The sequence below is a fragment of the Carettochelys insculpta genome, chromosome 4 (genome assembly GCF_033958435.1).
Source record: "Carettochelys insculpta isolate YL-2023 chromosome 4, ASM3395843v1, whole genome shotgun sequence".
In the NCBI taxonomy this organism is placed as follows: Eukaryota; Metazoa; Chordata; order Testudines; family Carettochelyidae; genus Carettochelys; species Carettochelys insculpta.
This window is the reverse complement of record NC_134140.1, coordinates 45,181,736-45,204,343: the sequence shown is the minus strand read 5'-3', so window position 1 is coordinate 45,204,343 and position 22,608 is coordinate 45,181,736. Positions and strand designations below refer to the sequence as shown.

The window sequence follows — 22,608 nt, the reverse complement described above, 5'->3', positions numbered from 1 at the left end:
ATATCATTTTTCAGAGAACACATAGGCAATATTCAATGGGAAATGTAATCAAGAAGTAGTCATGATCTTTGAATGGCAAGTAACTTGGACATAGAGAACAAAACAGCATACAAGCCACATATATCAAAACAGATGAAGAGCAAGACAAATGCTTGTTTTCAAGGTCAGATTTGTTCAATGAAACTCAACTGCAGTCCGAAGTTTGCACCTGATTTTTCTTAAGGCTACAGAAATCAAGTCCCAAATATCAACAAGAGGAACATTCAGATTGACGTTATTTGTACCAGCTGAATATTACCTTTAGCTCCTTTTCAAGCCGGTCTACTTCTGCTCCCAGGGTGTCAATGATATTCTCTCCATGTTTAAGCATGAAGGCTTCCAGTTCCTCAAGAGTTTTCACCTGCTGAATTTCCTGGAAAGAAATGAAATTTGGAAGTTTGGAAGGGAAATTTAAAAAAAAGAAAAACAAGCTACCCTTAATTTTGTAACTAAATCTGCAAAACATTTTCATGTGTCCTAGTAGGCAACCATCTGTAGAAGAACTGGAAAAGCCAGGTCTTCCTTATTATTCCTAACTTTTCAGTGCAGGATGAAAGACATGATCAGTGTAAAACAGATGGGGAGGAAGATGGGCTACCAATAAATCTGCATTATGTACATGTACATTTTCACTTTTTCCTCTATTCACAAACTAGGTTTAGAGTATTGCACTTTGTCTTTCCAAAAAGTCATCTATTCCACTCACTTAAACAGCTCAGTTTTCTCTTCACAGGACAGAACAGTTTCCCCCTTCTTTTCCTCTCCTATCCAAAAAATATAAACCAAAATGGGCCACCGTGACCATATTTTGACCTCTTGCATAATACAGGCTACAAAACTTGCCCAAAATCTTTCCTGTTTGAATTACAGCATGTCTTTCAGAAAATAATCTATATTTGATTTTAAAATAGACAATGGAGAAGAACCCACCACAACCCTTTGTAAGTTGTTTGAATGGTTAGTTACTCTATTAAAAATGAACACTTTACTCCTGTCCAAATTTGCCTAACTTCAGCTTCGAACCACTTGATGTTGCAATGCTCATCTGCTGCTAGACTAAGCGGCTTGATCTCCATATCAGTACTTCAAAACAGCGATAAAGACATGCCTTAACCTTTTCTCTATTCAGCTAAGTTAAACAGACTACTCTAGGAGATCCAACACAGAAGTCATGTTTCCCAACCTTTTACTCATTCTTGTGACTCTTCTCTGAACCCTCTTCAATTTAGCATCAACCTCCCTTCCTGGATTATGCACACTAACACGCACCACACATTCCAAAAGCAGTCACACCAGTGCCAAACAGAGAAGTAATATAACCCCCCCCCCCCAACTCCTATTCTGTATCCTCCCATCTGGGAATTACATTAGCCCTTTTAGCGACAACACGTTTGGAGACTCACGTTCAGCTGACTATCTACCATGACCAAATTTTACTCAATCACCGCTTCTAGAATGAAAGTCCATATCCTGTAAGTTTGGCCTACATTCTTTGTTCCTACATTCCCAGCTGGTTGTATTAAACACATTTGATTATGCCCATCTTATCAAGCAATCCAGATCATTCAACATCAGTGACTCATCTGCTCAAGTTATGTACCCCTTCCCCAATCTGTTACCTGCAAACTTTTGGCTACATCTACATTAGATGCATCTATCTACAGAAATTACTGTCAGAAGAGATGCTCCAAAAAACCTTCTGTCAATAGATTGTGTCTACACATAAAAGCAGATTGATCTTTTGGCCCAACTTGTCAACAAAAGGGCCCCCTGGAGCATCTACCCAGCTTTTTTCCTGTTGACAAAATGCATTTTGTGCGTAGATGCTCTGTGAGTTTTGTCAACAAACTCTCTAGTGTAGATGTAGCAGTGACTGTTTTCTTCCATGTCACTGATAAAAATGTTAACTAGCACAGGGCTGAGAACCACTGAAACATATCCACTGAACATAGGTTACAATACCATAGTAAATGGGGATCAAACGGTTTTTAAACCTTTTAGTAAGTGCCTCATTAATTTTTATTATTTTAGTTTTTAAAATTGAAATGTTATGGGCTGCTAACACAAAAGTTTAAAATTATATCAATATTTTTATCTCTATTTACCAAACTTGTAATCTTGCCCAAAAAACAACAAAAAATTGGCTTGACAGGATCTGTTTTCCATAAAACCATGTAGATTGGCATTAATTATATTAGCTTCCTTTCATCCTTGATTAAGTCCCACATCAGCTGTTCCGTTGTTTTGCTTGGGATCAATATCAGAATCACAGCCTATAACAATCAGGAAGGTTGTTCTGTTTACTCTTTTTAAATACTAGCATGTTTCTTCTAGTCTTCTGGAACTTATACGGTGTTCCACAACTTATTGAAAATCAACATTAATGGTACAGAAAGCTCCTCAGCCAGCACTTAAAAACTCTTGGATGCAAGTTATCTGGACCTGCATAACTTTAGTAGTAGCTGTATAATGTGAGTATCTCAGGCAGCAAAGTAAATTTGGGAATACTTAAAGATTCACTATGCAGTCTACAGAAAACACTCATCCTTGGCCCTCAAAGACCCAAGTAAAACGGTCATGCAGTGAGGCTAGAAGGAACAGTACGTCAAACAGAAAACAGGATGCAGTGGTTTCTGTAGAATTCCTAGGCAGTGCTCTTCTATATAATTTTAACCAAATGAAATCCAAACTACCAGATGCATAAGAATTACTGACGGTAGCCCTATACTAACATGAGTTTTCCTTTGCTGTTTCACATCCAAATACAAAGCAGGCTAGATGTTGCTTAATGTGTAATTTCACAGCCATAGGGATATGGCTGAAATTTATTTAAGACACAAACACTGCATCACTAATATAGACATAGCACAATAAGATAAATCGTACTCCCTAGATATAAAGCAAGAAGACTGTTTTAACTTTAAACATTTTCTGCAACAACTCTAAAAACATTGGTTCATCTCTGAAAATCAAGTGCAAGACGACCACGGTGTTGCATGACCATAAATCAGACTTGAAATCATGCAACCTCTGGCTCTGATCTGAGTCTCCTTTTTGTGAGAATTCTCGTGATCAGTATTTGGAGTAGAGATTTCCAGAGAAAAATGTAGCATGTTGCATAAGTTGTGTTGGTATTTCACAAGTGGGCTGGCCTAGCTCCATCTACCAGTAGCAGATCTTCCTCAATCAGGGTAGCTCTTAGAAAAAGTATTTCAGAGTAAGGAACTGGTAATTATACAAGCAGAGCCAGATAGAGTAACTTGTGAACGTTGGGCAATATCCTGCTTATTTAAAATTAAACTTGCAATTTGATATGGGTATGTCTTTTTTTCTTGTTGCACTAAGGTTTCATGATATTGCTATATACTACTGCTTCATTTGAACCCCAAAGTGGAGACTGGTGGTATGAGCTCTGAGTAAACTTCAATATGTAGAGCCTCTGCAGCAACTTTTAGAATGAGAAGCTATATAAATACAAAACAGTGTATCACATCTACTTGCAAATTTTTCTTTTAATATGCTTGATAATGGGAAAGGAAAATATGCTGGAAATAACAATATTGCTTTATTAAAACATACTTGTAACAGCTGTTCAATGTCTTGCTTTTCCAGGTAAGAACGAGTAACAACCCGTCCATCAAAGTCTACTTCTGCCTTGAATCTCACTTTGCTCAATCCCATGTCTGTGGCTTTAACATCATGAATTGCTCTGCAATAGATAATTTTTTTTTAAGATATGGAACAGGAGTAAAGCAAAACAATTAGTTGATCTGAATTATGGTGCTCACTACAAACTGCAACTGTACAAAGATTCTGTAATTATAATAGGAAATTTTTCTCTTGTGCTCCATTTGAGCCTTTGAATATTTTCAAATTCAACCCTCGTTACCACATACTCCTTTTGAGTACTGGTTTAATTATAGCTTAAATGTATCAAATTTTACAAATATGGTTGCTGAGCCTGCAACAAGGAATCAAAGCATTTGTGAGAGGTGTAAGACAGCTAAGAATTGCTTACAAGAGCATTAGGTTCTGACTTGTTAGTTTTTTTTGTTTTTTGTTTGTTTGTTTTGATTAACAGGCAACTGTACTAAGCCAGAAACTTTCCTGTCTGCAATTACTGTTCTCTGGTAAGTTAATAGATAACCACTCCCAGGGCAGTACTCAAATTCAAAAGTCTAAAGCAAGGGCATTGTATGTTTGCGCCTGTCCTGGAACTTAAGTGATCCCAGTGGTTCAGTCAAAAGTTCCATTAGAGCCAGCAGAAATTTACATATACAGAAATTTTTTAATTATGACTAAGTTGGGAGGTTGTTTGGCCTAGGACAACCTCAATGAACAGCAATGGCAGAGAAGCCATTTCTTCTCCAGGAATGCTACCATTCAAAACATCTTCAGTTTTGGAGAGTAAGGGACAGAATCTTCCCTGTGCCAAGTTATATTTGGTGCAGGAGCAGGGTGAAGGGACACCTAATTACTGGTAGATTTTCAGGCTATCCCTGCTTTGACGTGACTGCTCTAATTTACCACACAGGTAAATGAATTCCAGCTCAGCCAATGGGAAAAATTCCCTGGACACATAGTTACAGACTTGAAAGCCACCATCCTCAAACAAATGAACAAAATTAAAACAGGCTGCAGTCTGAGACTGCTGAGCTGGAGTTCATATGCAAATCTGACACCATCAGAAAGGGTCTGAATAAGTACTGAGACCGGCTCATTCTTTACCATAAGTAATTTTCCATAGGAGATATTATCTTCTCTCCACATCCACTCTGATTAAATTAGCTCTGATATAACATTCCCCTCTCTGTATCCCTACTATCAGTTTCTTTTTATCGCTTCATGCATCTCAAAGTGAGTCGCAACTCAACAAAGCTTATGCCACAACAGAACTGTTTTTCTCTAAGGTGCCATTGGACTTCTTACTGTTTTTGCTGAACCAGACTAGCACAGCTACCTCTGAAACCTGTCAAATATTTAAAGATATTATGTGATACACATGACTCCAGTACAAAGTTGGTAAGCTAAGCTCTCTAGGAATTACCGAGGCTCTAATCAAGGCATTCCCAAAACTAATTTTAGGAACCTCCCATCTGAGCCTGTTAGGATCATGACTAGCAACCTACCAAATTCATAGTCCACTGTGGTCCATTTAAGTCATACAATTTCAAAAATCGTAAATTTTATTACTGCAGCTATTTAAAGCTGAAATTTCATGGTGGTGTGTAACTGTAGGGGTTCTGACCCAAAAAAAGAGTTGGGGGCAGGGGAGTTGCAAGGTTATTATAGAAGAGGTGGCAGTACTGCTACCTAGTATCAGAGAGGTAGCCATGTTTTGTCTGCCTCTTCGAGAACAAGTAGTCCCGTGGCACATAATGGACTAACAGATATTATGGAACATAAGCTTCTGTGGGCAAAGACCTGCTTCATCAGATGTTGTTCAATACTGCTACCTTTACCTTCTGCACTGCTGCTAGAGGCTGCACTGCTGCCTTCCACAAGGAACACCCAGCCAACAGCCACCACTACCCAGAAACCCAGCTCTCACGGCACACAGAAGTAAGGGCAGTACAAGATACAAGCATACAAAAGACCAGATTTCACAGTCCACAATACATTTTTCTTGACCATGAACTTAGGCTATGTCTACATTACCATATAAATTTGAATTTGAGGCAGTTAGCTCGATTGTACTGAGTCACTGTCTTCACAGTAAATACTATTAGCTCAATTTAGGGAGCACTAATATCGATCTCATAACTTCCTTAAAACCAGCTGGCTGTAACATCAAGTTTGAAGGAAGTCTGGGGTGAAAGTGCCATGCCTCTGAATTGAACTCACTAGCCTCCAGAAGCTGACTGGCACTGCTGCACCTGTCTCCCAGCTCCTGCGAGTGACGGGGAGCTGGGAAACTGGCTGGCACTGCTGCACCTGGCTCCCAGTTCCAGCAAGCCAGGCACAGCAGTGCTGGTCAGTTTCCTAGCTCCCCCAAGCTGCAGGGACCTGGGAACCAGGCAGCAGGGTGAGCTCTGCTGGTGGCAGGGGTGCTACAGGGCCCAAGAGTAGGGTGAAGAATGCGGGGCTGAGGGAACTGTGGGATAGGTTCCCACAATGCACTGCTGCAACAGTGCCATTCAGTGTGGCAGCACTAACTCAACTTTGTGGGGAAGTGAGGATACTCACAATCCAATTTATAAAACCCAGCATTATAAAATCAAATTTATCTGGTAGTGTGGATGTAGCATTAATAGGGCCCTAATCACGATACCAACTTCTCCTTGCTTTCTTGATAGAAGCATTGACTGAAGCATAGGTGTATGGCAGCGCTGGTTACAAGCTTGTATTTCCCTAGGAAAGTATGCAAACAATGACTCTGTCTTTGTTTATACAGTGATGGAATTTTAGTATGGTACATTCCACATAGGTGAACATGATGTTTGGATACCACATGCACTTATACTGACATATTAACAATGACCATAATGTACAGTCATATTATTCCTATGACAGACCTTGCAGCCCAGACAGAAATCAGCTTTGCCCAATGTGAGAAGAAGTTGCCCAAGAGCCTCCATACACAGAAGAGAATGAGGGCCCAAATTTCAATTCACATAGGCTAATTTTTGTATTGTTCGTTATGATTTGTTTTTAAGCTGATTTAAAATGTTTTGGGTCAGTTAAACAGAAATATTTCAAATAAAGTCAAACTGAACAAAAGAAAATATTTAGCTTTTCCTGATAGAAAATTGAAAATTTTGGAAAACTCAAAACTTTCCTAGAAAAAAAAAAAAAAATAGTTTTGCACAATTAAAGTTACAGCAGAAAAAAATGTGACAAGTTCCCAAATAGCAATAAATATTTTATACTAGTTTAGATCTTCCTTGTATGAAGCCATCAAGTTAACATTGGCCTTGAAACTACTGAAATCTCATTGGCCAAAGTGGTCAAACACTTTATAAACAGTTTGAAATAAGTCTCCACTCACACCTGAATGAAGCAGCAATAAATTGGCATTAATGGCTAAATTAACTGCTTATAGTGTGCTACTTCGAAAAACTGATGATGTAGGGACTGATCTGTATTAAATTTATGAACACTGTATGTGACCATACATATTTTACTGTACAATTATATTGAAATGATCGTTGTTATGAAACTAGTCTCCCAGAAGCAAAGAAATAAAACATCTCTTGGTAAATAGGTTAGTATTTTTAAACATATCTGTATTATATGCTTTGATAATTCTAAGACCTGGACAAAATTGTAGTTGTTTTGCAAAGCTGGGAGCTAAAAGCAAAAGGACCAGTTGTAGCAAACAAGAGGATGTTGAATACCAGGAAATAAATAGAATATAAACTCAGTTTCACAAATTGAATTGAATTGAATTGATGTAATGAATAATATGCAGAGAAATCATCTTTCGATTTCTTATAAACCAGTCCTATGAGTCTGGATGAGAAGCAAGAAGAACTGCAAAGTTTCACTGATAAAGAATTTTACCAAATTGGCTTCATTGAAATGTGATGGGGCAATTCCTGACAAGAATGTTAAATCACCAGTTATAAAACTTATTAAAACAAGATGGTAGACAAAAGGTATATTGGGCACACACACAAACCTAGAGATGAAAACTTCCATTAAAATAGTTAATCATTTAAACCATTAAAATAATACCATTTAACTGGCTCACCAGGACAGTGCAGGGGAGCTGAGGGTGGGGTCCTACCTGCTCCCCACTCTCTCCTGTGCCACTCCAGGACAGCCAGAGCTGCTATTAGGGTTCCCGCCAGCCTGCCTGCCTAAGATGCTCTGGCAGAGTTCTGCAGAATTTCTGATGTATATGGCTCAATGTGCTAACAAAGCCTATGTTAGAGGATAAAAAGTAGCGAACACGTGGAGTTACTCCTTAAACATCTGTGCAAGGTGTGGAAAGAAACACCATTATGAGGAATCTGGAAGACGTATGTTGGATAACTCAATGCCAAGAAGTGACAGAGAGATAGACGTGTTAGCCTCTATTCTATTAAAACAAAAAAGCAGTCAAGTAGCCCTTTAAAGACTAAGAAAATAATTTATTAGGTGATGAGGTTTTGTGGGACAGACCCACTTCTGAAGACTCCTGGTATGGCTATGAACTAAAATTAAATGGACTGAAGTACTGGAATTTTAAGATAGATACTGAAAGAGCAAAGAAATATGACTTTACAGTATGTAACTAATTCTGTGTGTGCCCCTTTCCCTCAAAATTTTGGTGCAGACTTCCATAGTTAATAGTAGTGTACCACAAAACACATTTGAAGGCTGTATTTCAGCTAAGCTTGAATTCTTCCATTTGTTAATCAATAAAGTTTTTAGCACAAACTCAATTTAGTTTTTGTGAAAACCTTGATCCTGACACATTCTGGCGGGGAAGGGGAGGAATATCAGTGCAAAAGAGGTACTTCTGCTTTGTTTTGAAATTACTTAATTCAGTTTAAAGTGTTCTTGGACTACTTTACCTCTCAGATGAACGCTAGTTTCCTGCTTTCTGACCTGCTTGGGAAGAGACTTTTATATCATCAAGACCCTCATCTTACCTAACAGCAGGGTCACTCTCCAGTAACTCAGTAAGTCGCTGTAATTGTTCAGGATGAATGGATCGTCCCAGCAGTGCTTCTGTGTTGGTGTAGATGAGAAAAGCTGAGACAGCTCCCAACAAAGTTCCCACACCTAGAGATCCCAGGCTGTCATAGTAAGGGTTGCCTACACACACACAAGAACAGATGAAGTTAACTTCACAGAATACTTAAATTGTCAAAATAAAGCAAAACCATAGTTATGCTGAAAAACATACAGTACAGTTTCTATACACAGGACTTACTGATTCTTTGAAGTACGCATGGGCAACTATGTCTTTATTGGTTTGACATATGAAATTGAATTTAAAAAATTAAGAAAACAGCAGATTTAAAGTAAAATCTCTTGTATCTCCAGTCCCGGAACCCCCACGCACTCAGGCCCTTTACACAGTGCAACTTATAAATCTGACAATTATTTTCTTAGGTACTCATATTCCTAAGCACGGGCATCACACAAGTAACAACACCATCAGCATAATCAAAACTTTGACCAAGTTTCTGTGCTATGTAGTAAAGCCTTCAAAAACCCAAATATCAAATTAGCAATAATGTCCATCAGTTTGATGGAGAAGAGGGAGAAAAATATTATACAATCTTTTCATAAAAACAAAATCTTTATTTGCCTTAAAGCAATAACATAAAACAGGTCAACAGCATCCTGGAATGCATTAAATCTATAATGTGCCCATTATTTATTTATATTCCTTTCTCTCTCTACAACACTGCATATTTTTGCATAGCACCCTAAGAATAAAGTATCACAAAGCATTTTAAGAGAAGTCAAAGAAGAAGTAAAGCAAATAAAGCTGTGAGGCAAGTAATTAGTGAAAACCTGTACATAAAAGTGCCACATTTATCTAATTTTTAGGAGGTTAATTCCAAAAAGCCACCATCCTTTAATGTGCAAATAACCCTCATCTCACAGCTATCATGTCTTTCCACTTCTTGCATGGAGGGAAGGAATAGTAAGACTGCAGAGAATGCACATTCTCCTTAATGCAGCTTCGCTCTGTAGGGCCACAAAAACCTGTTATATGAATCATTCTATTCTCCTCACCTGTCATGGTGCTTGGGCTACCTTGTATCTTTGGAGCTGAAATTGTACCTGCAACATCCTTCCTAGAAAGGAGTAGCATCTCCTATCTAAGCCTTCCCTTCACAGAGAGGGAAACAGCCCACAGCCCAGTAACAAGGCTGTGTGGTGCTGTCCAGGGTATGAGTGTAAGTAATCAGAGGAGAGAGAACATGATTTACATATCTGACTATAATAGATTTTCTTTGGATGGAAAAAAAAAATACACCTATGACACAGCTACCTCAGATTCAGCTAAAAGGACCCATCATGCACTCGTTATAAACTACAAGTGGTCCCGCTGACTTGAACACAAATACTGGACGAGTATAAGTTTCAGCCCTCCAGTCTTCAGAACAGTAAGGCCGATCCATATGATCCTTCAATAACATGATTAAAATTGTTTCAAGCTATAATCTCCCCCAACAAGAGTCTGAAAAAAAGGCATTCAAATATTTCCTAATTTCAATCATCTTCAACTCAATATACAGTAAAAGCAATGTTATTCAAGCACTCAGATAACTGGTATGCTGTGCTGGAGCTGGCTGCATGGCTGGGGCTGGTGGCCCCAGCTCGAATAACTGGCATATTTTATTATTCAGCAACCCCCATTCACTGGGGATGCCAGATAATAAATCTTGCACTGTACTTGAAATCAGATTCAAAAGTAATATGCAACTATGGAAGCTCATCACAGTAAGATCTGCATATGGGCAGAGAGATCTTTTCATTAGAAAAAAGTCAGATTTACCAGTTCTGACAGAATTTAATGCAAGCTTTTTAAGGCAATGTGAAATGTAATTGAATGTCATCAGAGGGACAAACAGCATAATTGCAGGAATGGGTTGAAAAGTAGAAGTATGTATAAATTTGGTGACAGCACTTTGCATAAACTGAAGACTATGTAGCATTATCATACACCAGTCATACAAAAGATACAATACATAAGAGTATTTTATAAAGCACTAATGAACACATTAAAAATAAAATGTTTTGATATTAAAAGTGATTTTTTTCTTTTATCATCAACTGATTTTGAATCAAAAGATGGGGAGACATTCCATAATCCAAAGAAAAAAAGGTGAGTGAAAAAGTATACCCTGCACACAAAACATGAGGACATTCTGTCAAATCAAGTCAGCCTCAATTTAAGATGGAGTTTTACCTGTTAATGAAGTCAGACCCATGCAAGTTGCAGCTAATGTCACACCCAAAACTGCTGCAGCATCCTCCAACAACACCACATTTGTACTGGGATCACGACTCTGCCTGACTGAGTATTTAATAAAAAAATTACACCAATATTGAAATCATAGCTTCATTACATCATTCACAGTTTTTTGTAACTAGTTCAAATTCTAGAAATGCAGAAGATAATGAAGAATGTAAAGGAACATACTTTATGGATAAACTTTTCCTGTAAGTGTTCATACATACATGTTAACGATGTATACCAATAATAGAAGCTTATCTGGAAAGATGTCTAAAACTAATGGTGAATTTATTCTGAGACATGCAACTACATTAACACATAAGCGTATCGTAAGTATGAAATGAGGCAATAAATTTTCCCTCAATTCATAAAATGCACTTCCTATTGACATTTATAATTGTAAGACCCATGTAAAAAAGAGAAAACAGGTATATGTACTGTTCCATTTGTATGCAAAATCACGTAATGAATCCAGTTTTGAATAAGGACATGCCATACTGCCACAAAGAGACATACCATATTGATAAAATGACAAACCCTTGGCCCGGGCACTCTTTCGAATTTCATTTATAGCAACTAGAAGGGTAGCTGAAACAAAAGCAATATTGTTACTGAAAATGTCTAGAGGCAAAGGCACAGTTAAGTTTCCACTATAGAAAGCAGGGAGAAACCCTTTCTCATATCATATCAAGCTAATTACAGTGCTCCTTCAACCATATGAGCAACAAATTCCTCTAGTAGCTCATGCCCATAACACAAATAAATAAGCAAGTTTAACACCTACAGAAATACAACAAAAACTGTTATAATCTTAAGTAGCAATTATCTGAACAATTTAAAAATTATTCACTCATGTTTTAAATTTGAGAAAGTACAAATATTTCAAGAATTCTAATCTTGTAACAGCTAATAATACAAACAAACATCAATATATTATTACATGTGACTGTCACCAGGGAAGTTTTCTGGCCATCAGTATTGTAAGCAGTGGCAAACCACAAATAAAAGCCCTGCCTATGAACTTTTTCCTGCATAAAAGCCAACCCACTGGTGAATACTACTGTCACATAATGGCAAAAGGCTTGCTACAAACTCAGATTACAAGCCAGATATTCTTATATGTAGTTTCACATTCTATGAGATGAATAGAGGTCTAGAAAATATGAGTGTATCACATTACATCAGTTTCCTGCCTTTGCTTAAAGCAGAAGATTAAATAGAACACAGGAGTAAATTAAAAGTTTTTCAACATTAAACGTCAATCCAACTGCGAATAACAAAGAGCAAAACTTCACAGTTCTTTAAGCAGAAGCTTAATAAACTATCACCACAGATTGCTGAGAACACATTATCAGCTGAAGAGTATAGCAACATATTTCATTACACTACATACCTCCTTCAGACACCATTGATCCTGCTAAGATACAATAAGCCTGTAAGCATAAAAAAATTAGTATTGTTATTTTGAATGTATGTACTTTCATATTTAAATAGAACATGTCAACCAAAAATCTCAACAAGAGCTTCACATGCAAGAATCACTTTACTCAAAATGCAGATATTTCAGGTGACAGAAGACTACCCAAGTATACGGAGGGAGAGGGAAATGTTTAGCTAAGGATACCAGGACAACCTCGTATTCTTAAAAAATGGACTGAAGTATCAGTGTCTGTGCAAAGCTGTGAGGAAATTGGTTAAAACAACCTCACACACATATACTGAGTCCCACAGAACACACTACTGCAGATAGCTTTTTAACCCTACTAAAATTCAGATTTTTGTTTTCAGCTAGAGAATTCCCACTATCCATAGTTTTAACACCAAAAAGAAAAAGATTGACTTACCCAAAGAAGAGATTCTATGGGCTGAGGATGAAGTAAGCCTATGATTCCATGATACCAGGAAAGTCCTGCACCCATCATGAAAATACCAACCCCACTAATTAAGGAGGCAATATAGCGCATATTCGTGAAGCCATATCTGGGTGAAAACAAAAACTGAGTTAGAAAAAAAATGTCTGCAACTTTAAATATATATTAAAATGATAAATGTTAAACTAGAGCTTGACAGCTGACTGATATACAGCACGATAGCTAATTGAAACGCAGTTGCTAAAATTAAATCTAATCCAAGAAAGTACTAATAGAAAAGAGACATCCAGTTTCTTAAATATATAAAAGAATGTGAATGTAATTTAGATATTTTAAACCCTTCTCCACACACACAGCTATTTAGATTTAATTGTATTACTTATGTACCATAGCTATTAATGAAATTTGAATTTATTTACATGTTTAAAAAATGGGCTAACATTTACACTGTCAAGCAATGCTGTTTGTAATTGAAGTCTTTATCTGCAATCTACAAATTTAATTTCCTTAAATACAATATGGCAAAACTTGCTATGTGCTTTTTTAATAATTTAACTGACTGTAAATCCCCAACATTAGTAGGTTTACATATTTCTGGTAAAATTAAAAGAGCATCTTAACAATACATCATTGTTTCAACTGCCACTCCTGACTAGCAGCACTACTGAAAAGATAATCGTGCAAGTGGGGGGCATAACTTGAAAGAAAGGGAAAGATGAGATAGGAAGAAAATCCTGATACAAGTAGATCCTACTCAGACGGCTGAATCTGATAAACCCACCAATTAAAAGCATTACTTGACCCTATCTCAGATTCTTAGCTGAAAAAAAGCTTGCCGGACTTAATGAACCCAAACAAGACAGAACACTAACTACTATTCAAGAGAGTAACTAGACAGCCCTCAGAGGTGAAAAAACCTAAAATTTTGGATGGAACCACTCTATTTCCATGCTAAATGACTAGGCCTCAACTGGACCACTATGTCCAGCTCTGAGCGCCACATATAAGGAAAGATATGGACAAATTTTGAAAGGTCAAGAGAAGAGCAATTTAAAAAAGCTCCTAAATATATGGCCTACGAGAGAAGATTAAAAAAAACTTGTTTGTTTAGTCAGGAACGTAGAAGATTGAGAGGGGACATAATTGTTTCTAAGGACATCAAAAGTTGTTAACTTGGAGAGAAAAAAAAATTGTCCAGCCTAACTCCAAAGACAGGAGAAGCAGCAATGGGCTTAAATTGTAGCACAGGTTAATTAGGAAAAACTTCCTGTCAGAGTGATTGGCCACTGGAATAAATTGTCTAGGAAGGTTATGGAATCTCCTCATTGGAGACTTTTCAGTACAGGTTAGATGAACACCTGTAAGGGATGCTATAGATTTAAAAAAAAAAAAAAAAAAATGACAGTCCTACCATAAGTGGAGGGGATTGGACTAGATGATCTCTCCATATCCCTACCAGACCTACAGTTCTGTGATTCTTTACCTGTTAAGACTACTTTAAAATTTACAAATCAATAAGAATCTTAAATTCCTTATTACAGGTTCAACCTCTCACAATCTGGAATTCTCTCGTCCGGCAACATTCGTCTTCCAGGATGACCACGGATGTTGCAGGACCAGAGTGCCCCAGGGCTGGGTCAGGACCTGCATCAAGGAGGCAGGGGCTGGGGCCGTATTTCTTCTGTAAAACTAGAAGCTATTCATTTCAAGAAAAATTTAAAACCTTGGATAAACATACATATACTACCACTTTACTTAAAATAATTCAAGTTGCCTGATTAATGTAGAGGAACCATAGTTTTTCCTTTTTATTAATTTCCTATTCAGAAACTATAACATCCTTTAAATAAAAACATAACAGAACAGGTTGCAACAAAAGCAATAAAAAGAAGATTATACTTATTGAAGCATAAATATTTATCCCACAAGATGAATTCAATAAAGACAATGCCCTTACGGATGACTAGGGTCTGGTGTTCTTGCAGACTGACTGATGCCCAGTGCTAGCAAAGCCTGCATAATGCAAAGGGGAAAAAAAAACCCACATACACATCAGTAAGAAGTATTAGAAACATTGAGACTAGTTCTAATTTAAAAGACTATGGTTAAATAAATATGGTTATTTATCAGATCCAAATTGCTGATTTTTAGATGTAGCAGAAGAAACATAACACATTAGCTCAAATTAAAATAATTTCACAAGAAACATCTGCTCCCAAACAGGATACTGTCATCCAAAACTAACACAACTAAATCTTGCTAGTTTGAGTGGTAATAAGTTTAAAGCAACAACTTAAACAGAAATTAAGAACATGTTTAATCTAACAGTATAAATACTTTCGTCGCATATGTTACTTAGCTGTAATCAGCAAACAGACTATATATTTTTAAAAAAATCTGTCCTAAACAGACATTTATGCATAAGCTATATAATAAGTATACCGTATACTAGTCTCATTATATTTAGGGCAATCTGAAATTAAAATAGCCTCCACTTACATTTCAATTTCTTCGATATATAATTAGTCATAACAAGTTACCAGCAGGAAAAAATGTAAATATGTCTGTGTCTACATTTAGAGAAAACTGATTATCTGAGTTGACATGTTGCTGACAGTTATAATGGATTCAGTCTGACAGTGTAGTGTTTTTTAAAGTCAGGCCCTGAGCCTGAAAAAACTTAGGCATGTAGTTAAGATGAAAAACACGAGTGGTCTTAATCACATTAATGGGTGTTTTTCACAGTGTGCTTTATCCATATAGACAACTCACTTGAACAGAAGACTCATCTCAGCTGGGATATTTAACTTTTATTGATAATTTCCCAATTAAAATCAGAAATGCTCTCCTGCATATACACTGACAAATAATACCATTAGAGGCAAACTATCAAAGCTGTCTGGCCTTAAAATAGGCCTACATTGATGAAGTTGTTAGTAAGGTCTTATCTTTAAAGGCTACTTCTAGACAGGTCTTTAAGATATGAAGGCAGCAGATTTAGTAATCATACCCATTTTGCAGATGGGCTACATGAAAGGATGCATATGGCCACTTCTAGCAGAACTGAACATACAGTTTGTGGACAAGATTCTATGCTGAACCTCTCCACAGAAACACCAGGCAGAAGACACAACCTCTGCAGACAGGGTGGCGAGTAAGATTTTAAGACACTTTTTACATTACTAATTTTTGGCTGGTCTGAGAGCCAAGGTGGTCATAAGTGAGTCAGAAAAGACCCTCGAGGCCAGTGTTCCATAAACTACGTTCCATGAACAACTCCCAGGTGTGCCACAACCATTTAGAAAAATACACTGATGATACATATTTTCTATTATTAAAACCAGATATGACATTAACTTCTATGATATAATATTGCTATGATGCCTGATTACATTGCTTTATTTTGTTTTTGCTGTGTATCTGTTTGTTTGGGGAGCTTTCTGTTCGGTTGGTTCGTTTAGTTTTGGTTGTTTTGTTTGTTTAAAGAAAATTTTCATAGGGTTCTGCATAAAAAAAAAATATTATTGTTTGGTGTTCTGTGGTCTTAAAAAGTTTAAGAAACACTACTCTAGGTGTTTCTCACATCATAAAACAGAGCCATCAGAGAGCCAGTCACTCCTCCCCTAATACATGCCTTCTTATGTCTGCCATGACCTACAAAGTGAGTCTGCAAATGGGAGAATGTAGAGGAAGCAAACAGAAGAGTTCTGTACTGCTCCCGTAGGCTGAACCTCCCTAGGCCAGCACTCTCTCGTCTGACAACATCCGTTCCATGGGCAAACATAATTCTGGTATTTCCTAACTTCTGAGTTCCTAAAGTCCTTAACATTCTTTTAACTTTTTATTAAAATGTACTTCTACTTCGCTACCTAGACAACTCAGGGAAGGAGGAGATTAACTTGACACTTTCAGTGATGTGTGGGCTGAAGACCACAAGTCTGAAGTACACTGGGCAAATGATAAAAATGGAAGAACTGTCAGCAAAAAAAAGCACGGGAAGCGACATCTTAGGACATGGAAGGCTGATGATATGATGGAAAGACTGTAAAGAGAAGGGTGAAGAAAAACTAAATGGAATTCCAAAGACCCACAAACCCACACCAGAAAGAGCAACAAGGAAGCGTTGGCACCTCTAACCTCATGTAAATGGAAAAAGGAGTCATGAAGTGAAACGTGATGCCCTTTATACTGGGCCAGAGGGGAGGTGGGTGGTGGAACGATATAAGTATGAAACAGTCGACTGTCACCTCCTTTGCCATGCCCCATTAGTCAGGGTCAGCAGTGCTGATCTACAGAGCACATGTAGCATCCTACCGAATTCACAACTTTGAAAAATATATCAGACTGTGAACTCTTACAGCCCCTATGAAATCTGGTGCCTAGCAGCTTCTACCCTGCACAGAGCTCCAGCTGTTAGTCCAGAGTGGGGATAAGGAGGAATGAGATTTCCGCTCCCGTTGCAAGGGCTGTTCCCAGGTAAAGTGAGACCCACCTCCAGGAAACTTCCCCAGCTACAAGAAACTCTGTGGCTCCAGTTGTCATCCACTCCCATGTACACTGGCTGCAGCTCCAGCTGTTAGCCCCACACTGGTGGCAAGAGACTGCCGTGAAAACTAGATATATGGTACAACCCATCCCTCAATACCCTGTGATTGTCACTTGTGCCCTACTGCTGACAAGGTGTGTACTTTACAGCTGGGTACCTAGCCAGCAGCCTTCCTTTTAGGCTGTCCAGCTCTGAAGACAGCACCACTGCCAGCAACAGGGTAGAATTAAGGGTTGCAATCCAGGCCTCTATACAACAGTTTTGTAACAACTTAACCCTGACCGTCTTTTGGGTTAGGACCCTTCTAGTTACACAACAGTGAAATTCAGACATAAACATCTGAAAATATGAAACTCACTTATTTTTAAAATCCCTGGCCTTGAAATTAACCAAAATGGACCCTGATTTGTCTTGCAGGCCTCCAAATTACACCTCACTTAAAAACCAGTTGCTTACAAAAATCAGATTAAAAAAAAATCCACAGAAGTGTCACAGCACACTGTTACTGAAAAATCGCTTACTTTCTCATTTCTACTACATCATTATAAAATAAACCAACTGGAATATAAATATTGTACTTACATTTCAGCATATAAGGCACAGCACAAACAAGTTGCTATCTATATGAAATTTTAGCTTGTACCAATTTTGCTCATGTTTTTTATGTAACCTGTTGTAAAACTAGACAAAATATTTAGATGAAGACCACCTCTGCATACCCATGGGAGGATGCATGCCCCCTAGTTGAGAACCACTGTTCCAGGGCTATCTGCCACAGCTGATGAGCCTCACCTGAGAGGACAGGGTGAAGCATCTTGCCCATGGCCATCAGCAGAGCAGTGGCAGAGCCAAGAATAGACCCATGTATCCCGAGTCCCATCTTGTATCTTATCTACTGAACCTTGCCTGGTACATGGTAAATGGTATGCAAATTAATATCTGAAATTCAGACAAAAGCTGAAACACCAGCTAGTCTAAACTTCACTATTCAGAGGCAAGACAGCTACAGAATCTCCAGTTTCTCTCCATTTTTAAGGTTTTAAGTTAGCGTGTCAGTATGAATTTATTAATAATTCTGCTGTTAGTTTACAATTTGTTGACCATATTATCTACATCAAAACACAAGATATGATTAAGATACAAGCTGGCTGCAGCAATACAAGAAGAGACCACTACATTTTGAGTAAAAGCACCCCATAAAATACGAGCAATGCTGTACTAAGAATTCGCATTGTTCCTGTAAGGATCACTAACCCAGGCTTCTTGTTATAGAGTTCTATCATTTTCTGACAAAGTTATGCCTAAATCACTATGCAATCTGACAGAAATTTAGTAGTTACTTTTCTTCTTTAAATGAATTTCTTCTATATTACAGCCAAAAATATATTTACCTACTTCAAAAACTGCGTGCCCATATGAAAAATAAATGTCCCCTTACGATAGACTAGGCATAGCATGTTATGGTTTTAATATGAATGCCTTCATTTGCAAGGCAAGAATTATTCAGTAATAAGCTGACTGAAACTTGAAGGCATACTTTCCCAGATGCGACAGGCTATGTAAGTAAATTCTTAGACTGATCAAACATGACACTGGTAAAATGGCTCTTGAACTTATTCACATCCAAAGCTATTCTTATTGAATACTTTCAACACAACACTGACCAGCACACCGTTACACAGACACCCTCCCAGCAGCACAAGAAGAATAACTCCACGTGGACTCCTCCTGAGGGTAGAAATAACAGTCTGGACCTATCTATAGAATGCTTCTGCCAACGCGCACAGGCAGAAATTGTGGAGAGACAGCATCGTTTGCCTCACAACCTCAGCCGTGCGGAACGCAATGCCATCCACAGCCTCAGAAACAACCCTGACATTATAATCAAAGAGGCAGATAAAGGAGGAGCTACTGTCATCATGAACAAGTCTGACTACCAGGAGGCTTCCAGACAACTCTCCAATACCAAATTTTACAGGCTACTTTCCTCAGATCCCACCGAGGAATACACTAAGAAACTACACCATCTGCTCAGGACACCCCCTACACAAGCTACAGCACATCTGATGGCTGAGTTCTGTAACTTTATCCTCACACATAACTATTTCAGATTTGGCAACGACATATACCTTCAAATCAGCAGCACAGCTATGGGTACCCGCATGGCCCCTCAATATGCCAATATTTTCATGGCTGACCTGGAACAGCGCTTCCTTAGCTCTCGTCCACTAACACCCCATCTCTACTTACGCTACATTGATGACATCTTTGTCATCTGGACCCATGGGAAGGAGATTCTGGAGGAATTCCACCGGGACTTCAACAACTTTCACCCCATCATCAACCTCAGCCTGGAACAGTCCACACAGGAGATCCACTTCCTGGACACCATGGTGCGAATACACAATGGCCACATCAATACCACCCTGTACCATAAACCCACTGACCACTACGCCTACCTTCATGCCTCCAGCTTCCATCCCAGACACACCGCACGATCCATTGTCTACAGCCAAGCACTAAGATATAACCGCATTTGCTCCAACCCCTCCGACAGAGACAAACACCTACAGGATCTCTACCAAGCATTCTTGAAACTGCAGTACCCACCTGAGGAAGTGAAAAACAGATCAACAGAGCCAGACGTGTGCCACGAAGCCTCTTACTACAGGACAACCCCAAGAGAAAAACCAACAGAACACCACTAGCCATCACCTACAGTCCTCAGCTAAAACCTCTACAGCGCATCATCAGGGATTTACAACCCATCCTGGACAATGATCCCACACTTTCACAGGCCTTGGGAGGCAGACCAGTCCTTGCCCACAGACAACCTGCCAACCTGAAGCAAATCCTAACCAGCAACTATACACCACACCACAGTCACTCTAACTCAGGGACCCATTCATGCAACAAACCTTGTTGCCAGCTCTGCCCACATATCTACACCAGCAACACCATTACAGGACCTAACCAGATCAGCCACACCACCGTGGGTTCATTCAGCTGCACATCTACCAATATAATTTATGCCATCATGTGCCAGCAATGCCCCTCTGCTGTATACATCGGACAAACTGGACAGTCTCTACGTAAAAGAATGAACGCACACAAATCAGATATCAGAAATGGCAATATACAAAAACCTGTAGGAGAGCACTTCAATCTCCCAGGCCACACAGTAGCAGACTTAAAAGTAGCTATCCTACAGCAAAGAAATTTCAGAACCAGACTCCAAAGAGAAATTTCTGAGCTACAATTCGTCTGCAAATTCAACGCCCTCAGCTCAGGCTTAAACAAAGACTGAGAATGGCTGGCTAAATACAAAAGCAGCTTCCCCTCCCTTGGTGTTCACACCTCCAGATCAACTGCTGGTAGTAAGCCTCACCCTTGCTGACTGAGCTAACCTTGTTATCCCCACCCTTGCTCTGGCTTAGTTATACCTGGCCCTGCAGATTTCCAAGACCAGCATCTGATGGAGTCTGTGCTCACGAAAGCTCATGCTCAAAACTTTTCTGTTAGTCTGTAAGGTGCCACAGGACCCTTCGTTGCTCTTATTGAAGTGTTACCTGTTATTTTACTTTCCAATAAAAAGTATGCAAACCCCCAAAATTAATATAAAAACATCCACTGAAGTGTTAAAAGGCAAAATCACTGCAATATGCAACAACTTAGAGCTATTCTGGAGCTATGCTAATTCTAAAAATTAGAATTACAAACTAACAACCTCAGTGTGAATTAAAAGCCACAGAGAACTGAAAGCTCAGCTTTTGGTTTCCAGCTTCTCTTTCCAACTTCGCAGCATTATTTTGGAAAATGTGCTCCAAGAAAGCTTCTCAGACCCGTATTCTGAACACCCAACCTGCCTCACAAATGTGCATTAATGCAACATGCTCCATTCCATCTATGCACCATGTGGCCTGCAGTTTTTCACCCTAGCAGTCGACTATCTTCAGACAACAGCTATTTGATTTTTGAATTAAGGGCAATCTTCCCATCTGCTTCCAGCAAAACTGTTTCAAGGATCTGCATTCCTTCTTGAAGCTAACTACAATCACTAACTTATATGAGGGCAGAGGAAGCACTACTTACCTGGTTGCAAGTGTCTGCTAAAGAATGGATAGCTTCTGAAAACATGCTTGCAGAACCCGTGTAAACCCAAGCAAGAAGTTTAAAGAAGAAATTCAGCCCATTTCTAAGATTAGAGAGAGAAGAAAGTGGAATTAGCAATATTACATTAAAGTTAATATTCAGTATTTAAAATCATTAGTGAAATCACAGGCATGTTACATAACCATGTGTTACCAAATAAGGAAACTAATTTCACCAAAAGTCAATTTACCAGTGATTAGTACATATAGTGAATGCATACACATCTTCTGCAATATTTATTAAATTAAAAATATGTTCAATAAAATGCAGTATATATGGATATATAGTTAGGAATTTTGAGAAATGTAACTTTAAGGAACTGTACATCAAAAACTATACTTCTCAAAGTTGCAGTCTTTCTGCCCTTATCCTCAAGGCACTGCACAATTACTTCCCCATGTATAAACATGTCAGGCCTTTTAGTCCCTCTTTCCGACAATGGCACAAGTCTCAGCAATTCACTTCTGTCTTACTTTCTCCATGTTATTTAGATTTTTGTACCTTCTTGTATAAAGTCTCTCCCCACCCACCTTCAATCTTTAGTGTACCAGCTGCAAACTCCCCAGTTTCATTTCACTCAAATTTCTTCCTTGAATACAAAGAGGTGTCTTGGGGAGAAATGATTGTATTAGGAAGAAAATAAGTAACTTAATTCCTCCCATCTAAGGCCACGTCTACACTGGAAGCCTCTGTTGATAGATGTCACTGTTGGAAGAGATTTCCCGGAAGGACCTGTCAACCGATTGCATCTACACATAAAAGCAAATAGAAAGAGTAATCTGCTATTGACAGAGAGGAGCCAGACTATCCGGCCCCTCTCTCGACAGAACAGCTGACCGAAAGCTTGCGAACAGGGCTGCCTAGTGAACCAGAAGTCCTGTCTGTTGACAAAAGGGCCCCAGAGCATTTACATGGCTATTTTGCAAACAGAGCACTGTTGAGAAAGGTGTTATACCTAAACGGGGAGAGGTATAATTCTGCAGGCAGATTGCTGGGTTTTGTCAACAACTGTTGACAAAGTACATTTTGCATGTAGATGCTCTGTGAGTTTTTCCAACAAAAGTCCAGTTTTGCCAGGACAAGCCACTTCATGT

The 22,608-nt window shown here is 38.6% G+C and overlaps 1 protein-coding gene across 2 annotated transcripts in view; it reads right to left on the bottom strand.

Annotated features, from left to right (window-relative positions):
- Positions 1–22,608, bottom strand: part of SLC30A9 (solute carrier family 30 member 9) — a 66,266-nt gene that overhangs the window by 6,534 nt on the left and 37,124 nt on the right. Inside the window, exons 9-17 of one of the 2 annotated variants that reach the window (XM_074992689.1) lie at positions 21,455–21,557; positions 14,774–14,829; positions 12,790–12,925; positions 12,339–12,378; positions 11,462–11,533; positions 10,898–11,005; positions 8,619–8,784; positions 3,619–3,748; positions 299–412 (exon numbers count right to left, since the gene is read on the bottom strand). In XM_074992689.1, the coding sequence (XP_074848790.1) occupies positions 299–412; positions 3,619–3,748; positions 8,619–8,784; positions 10,898–11,005; positions 11,462–11,533; positions 12,339–12,378; positions 12,790–12,925; positions 14,774–14,829; positions 21,455–21,557 (925 nt within the window). The remainder of the gene's footprint in view (positions 1–298; positions 413–3,618; positions 3,749–8,618; positions 8,785–10,897; positions 11,006–11,461; positions 11,534–12,338; positions 12,379–12,789; positions 12,926–14,773; positions 14,830–21,454; positions 21,558–22,608) is intronic. The other variant, XR_012645350.1, reaches the window with a different exon arrangement.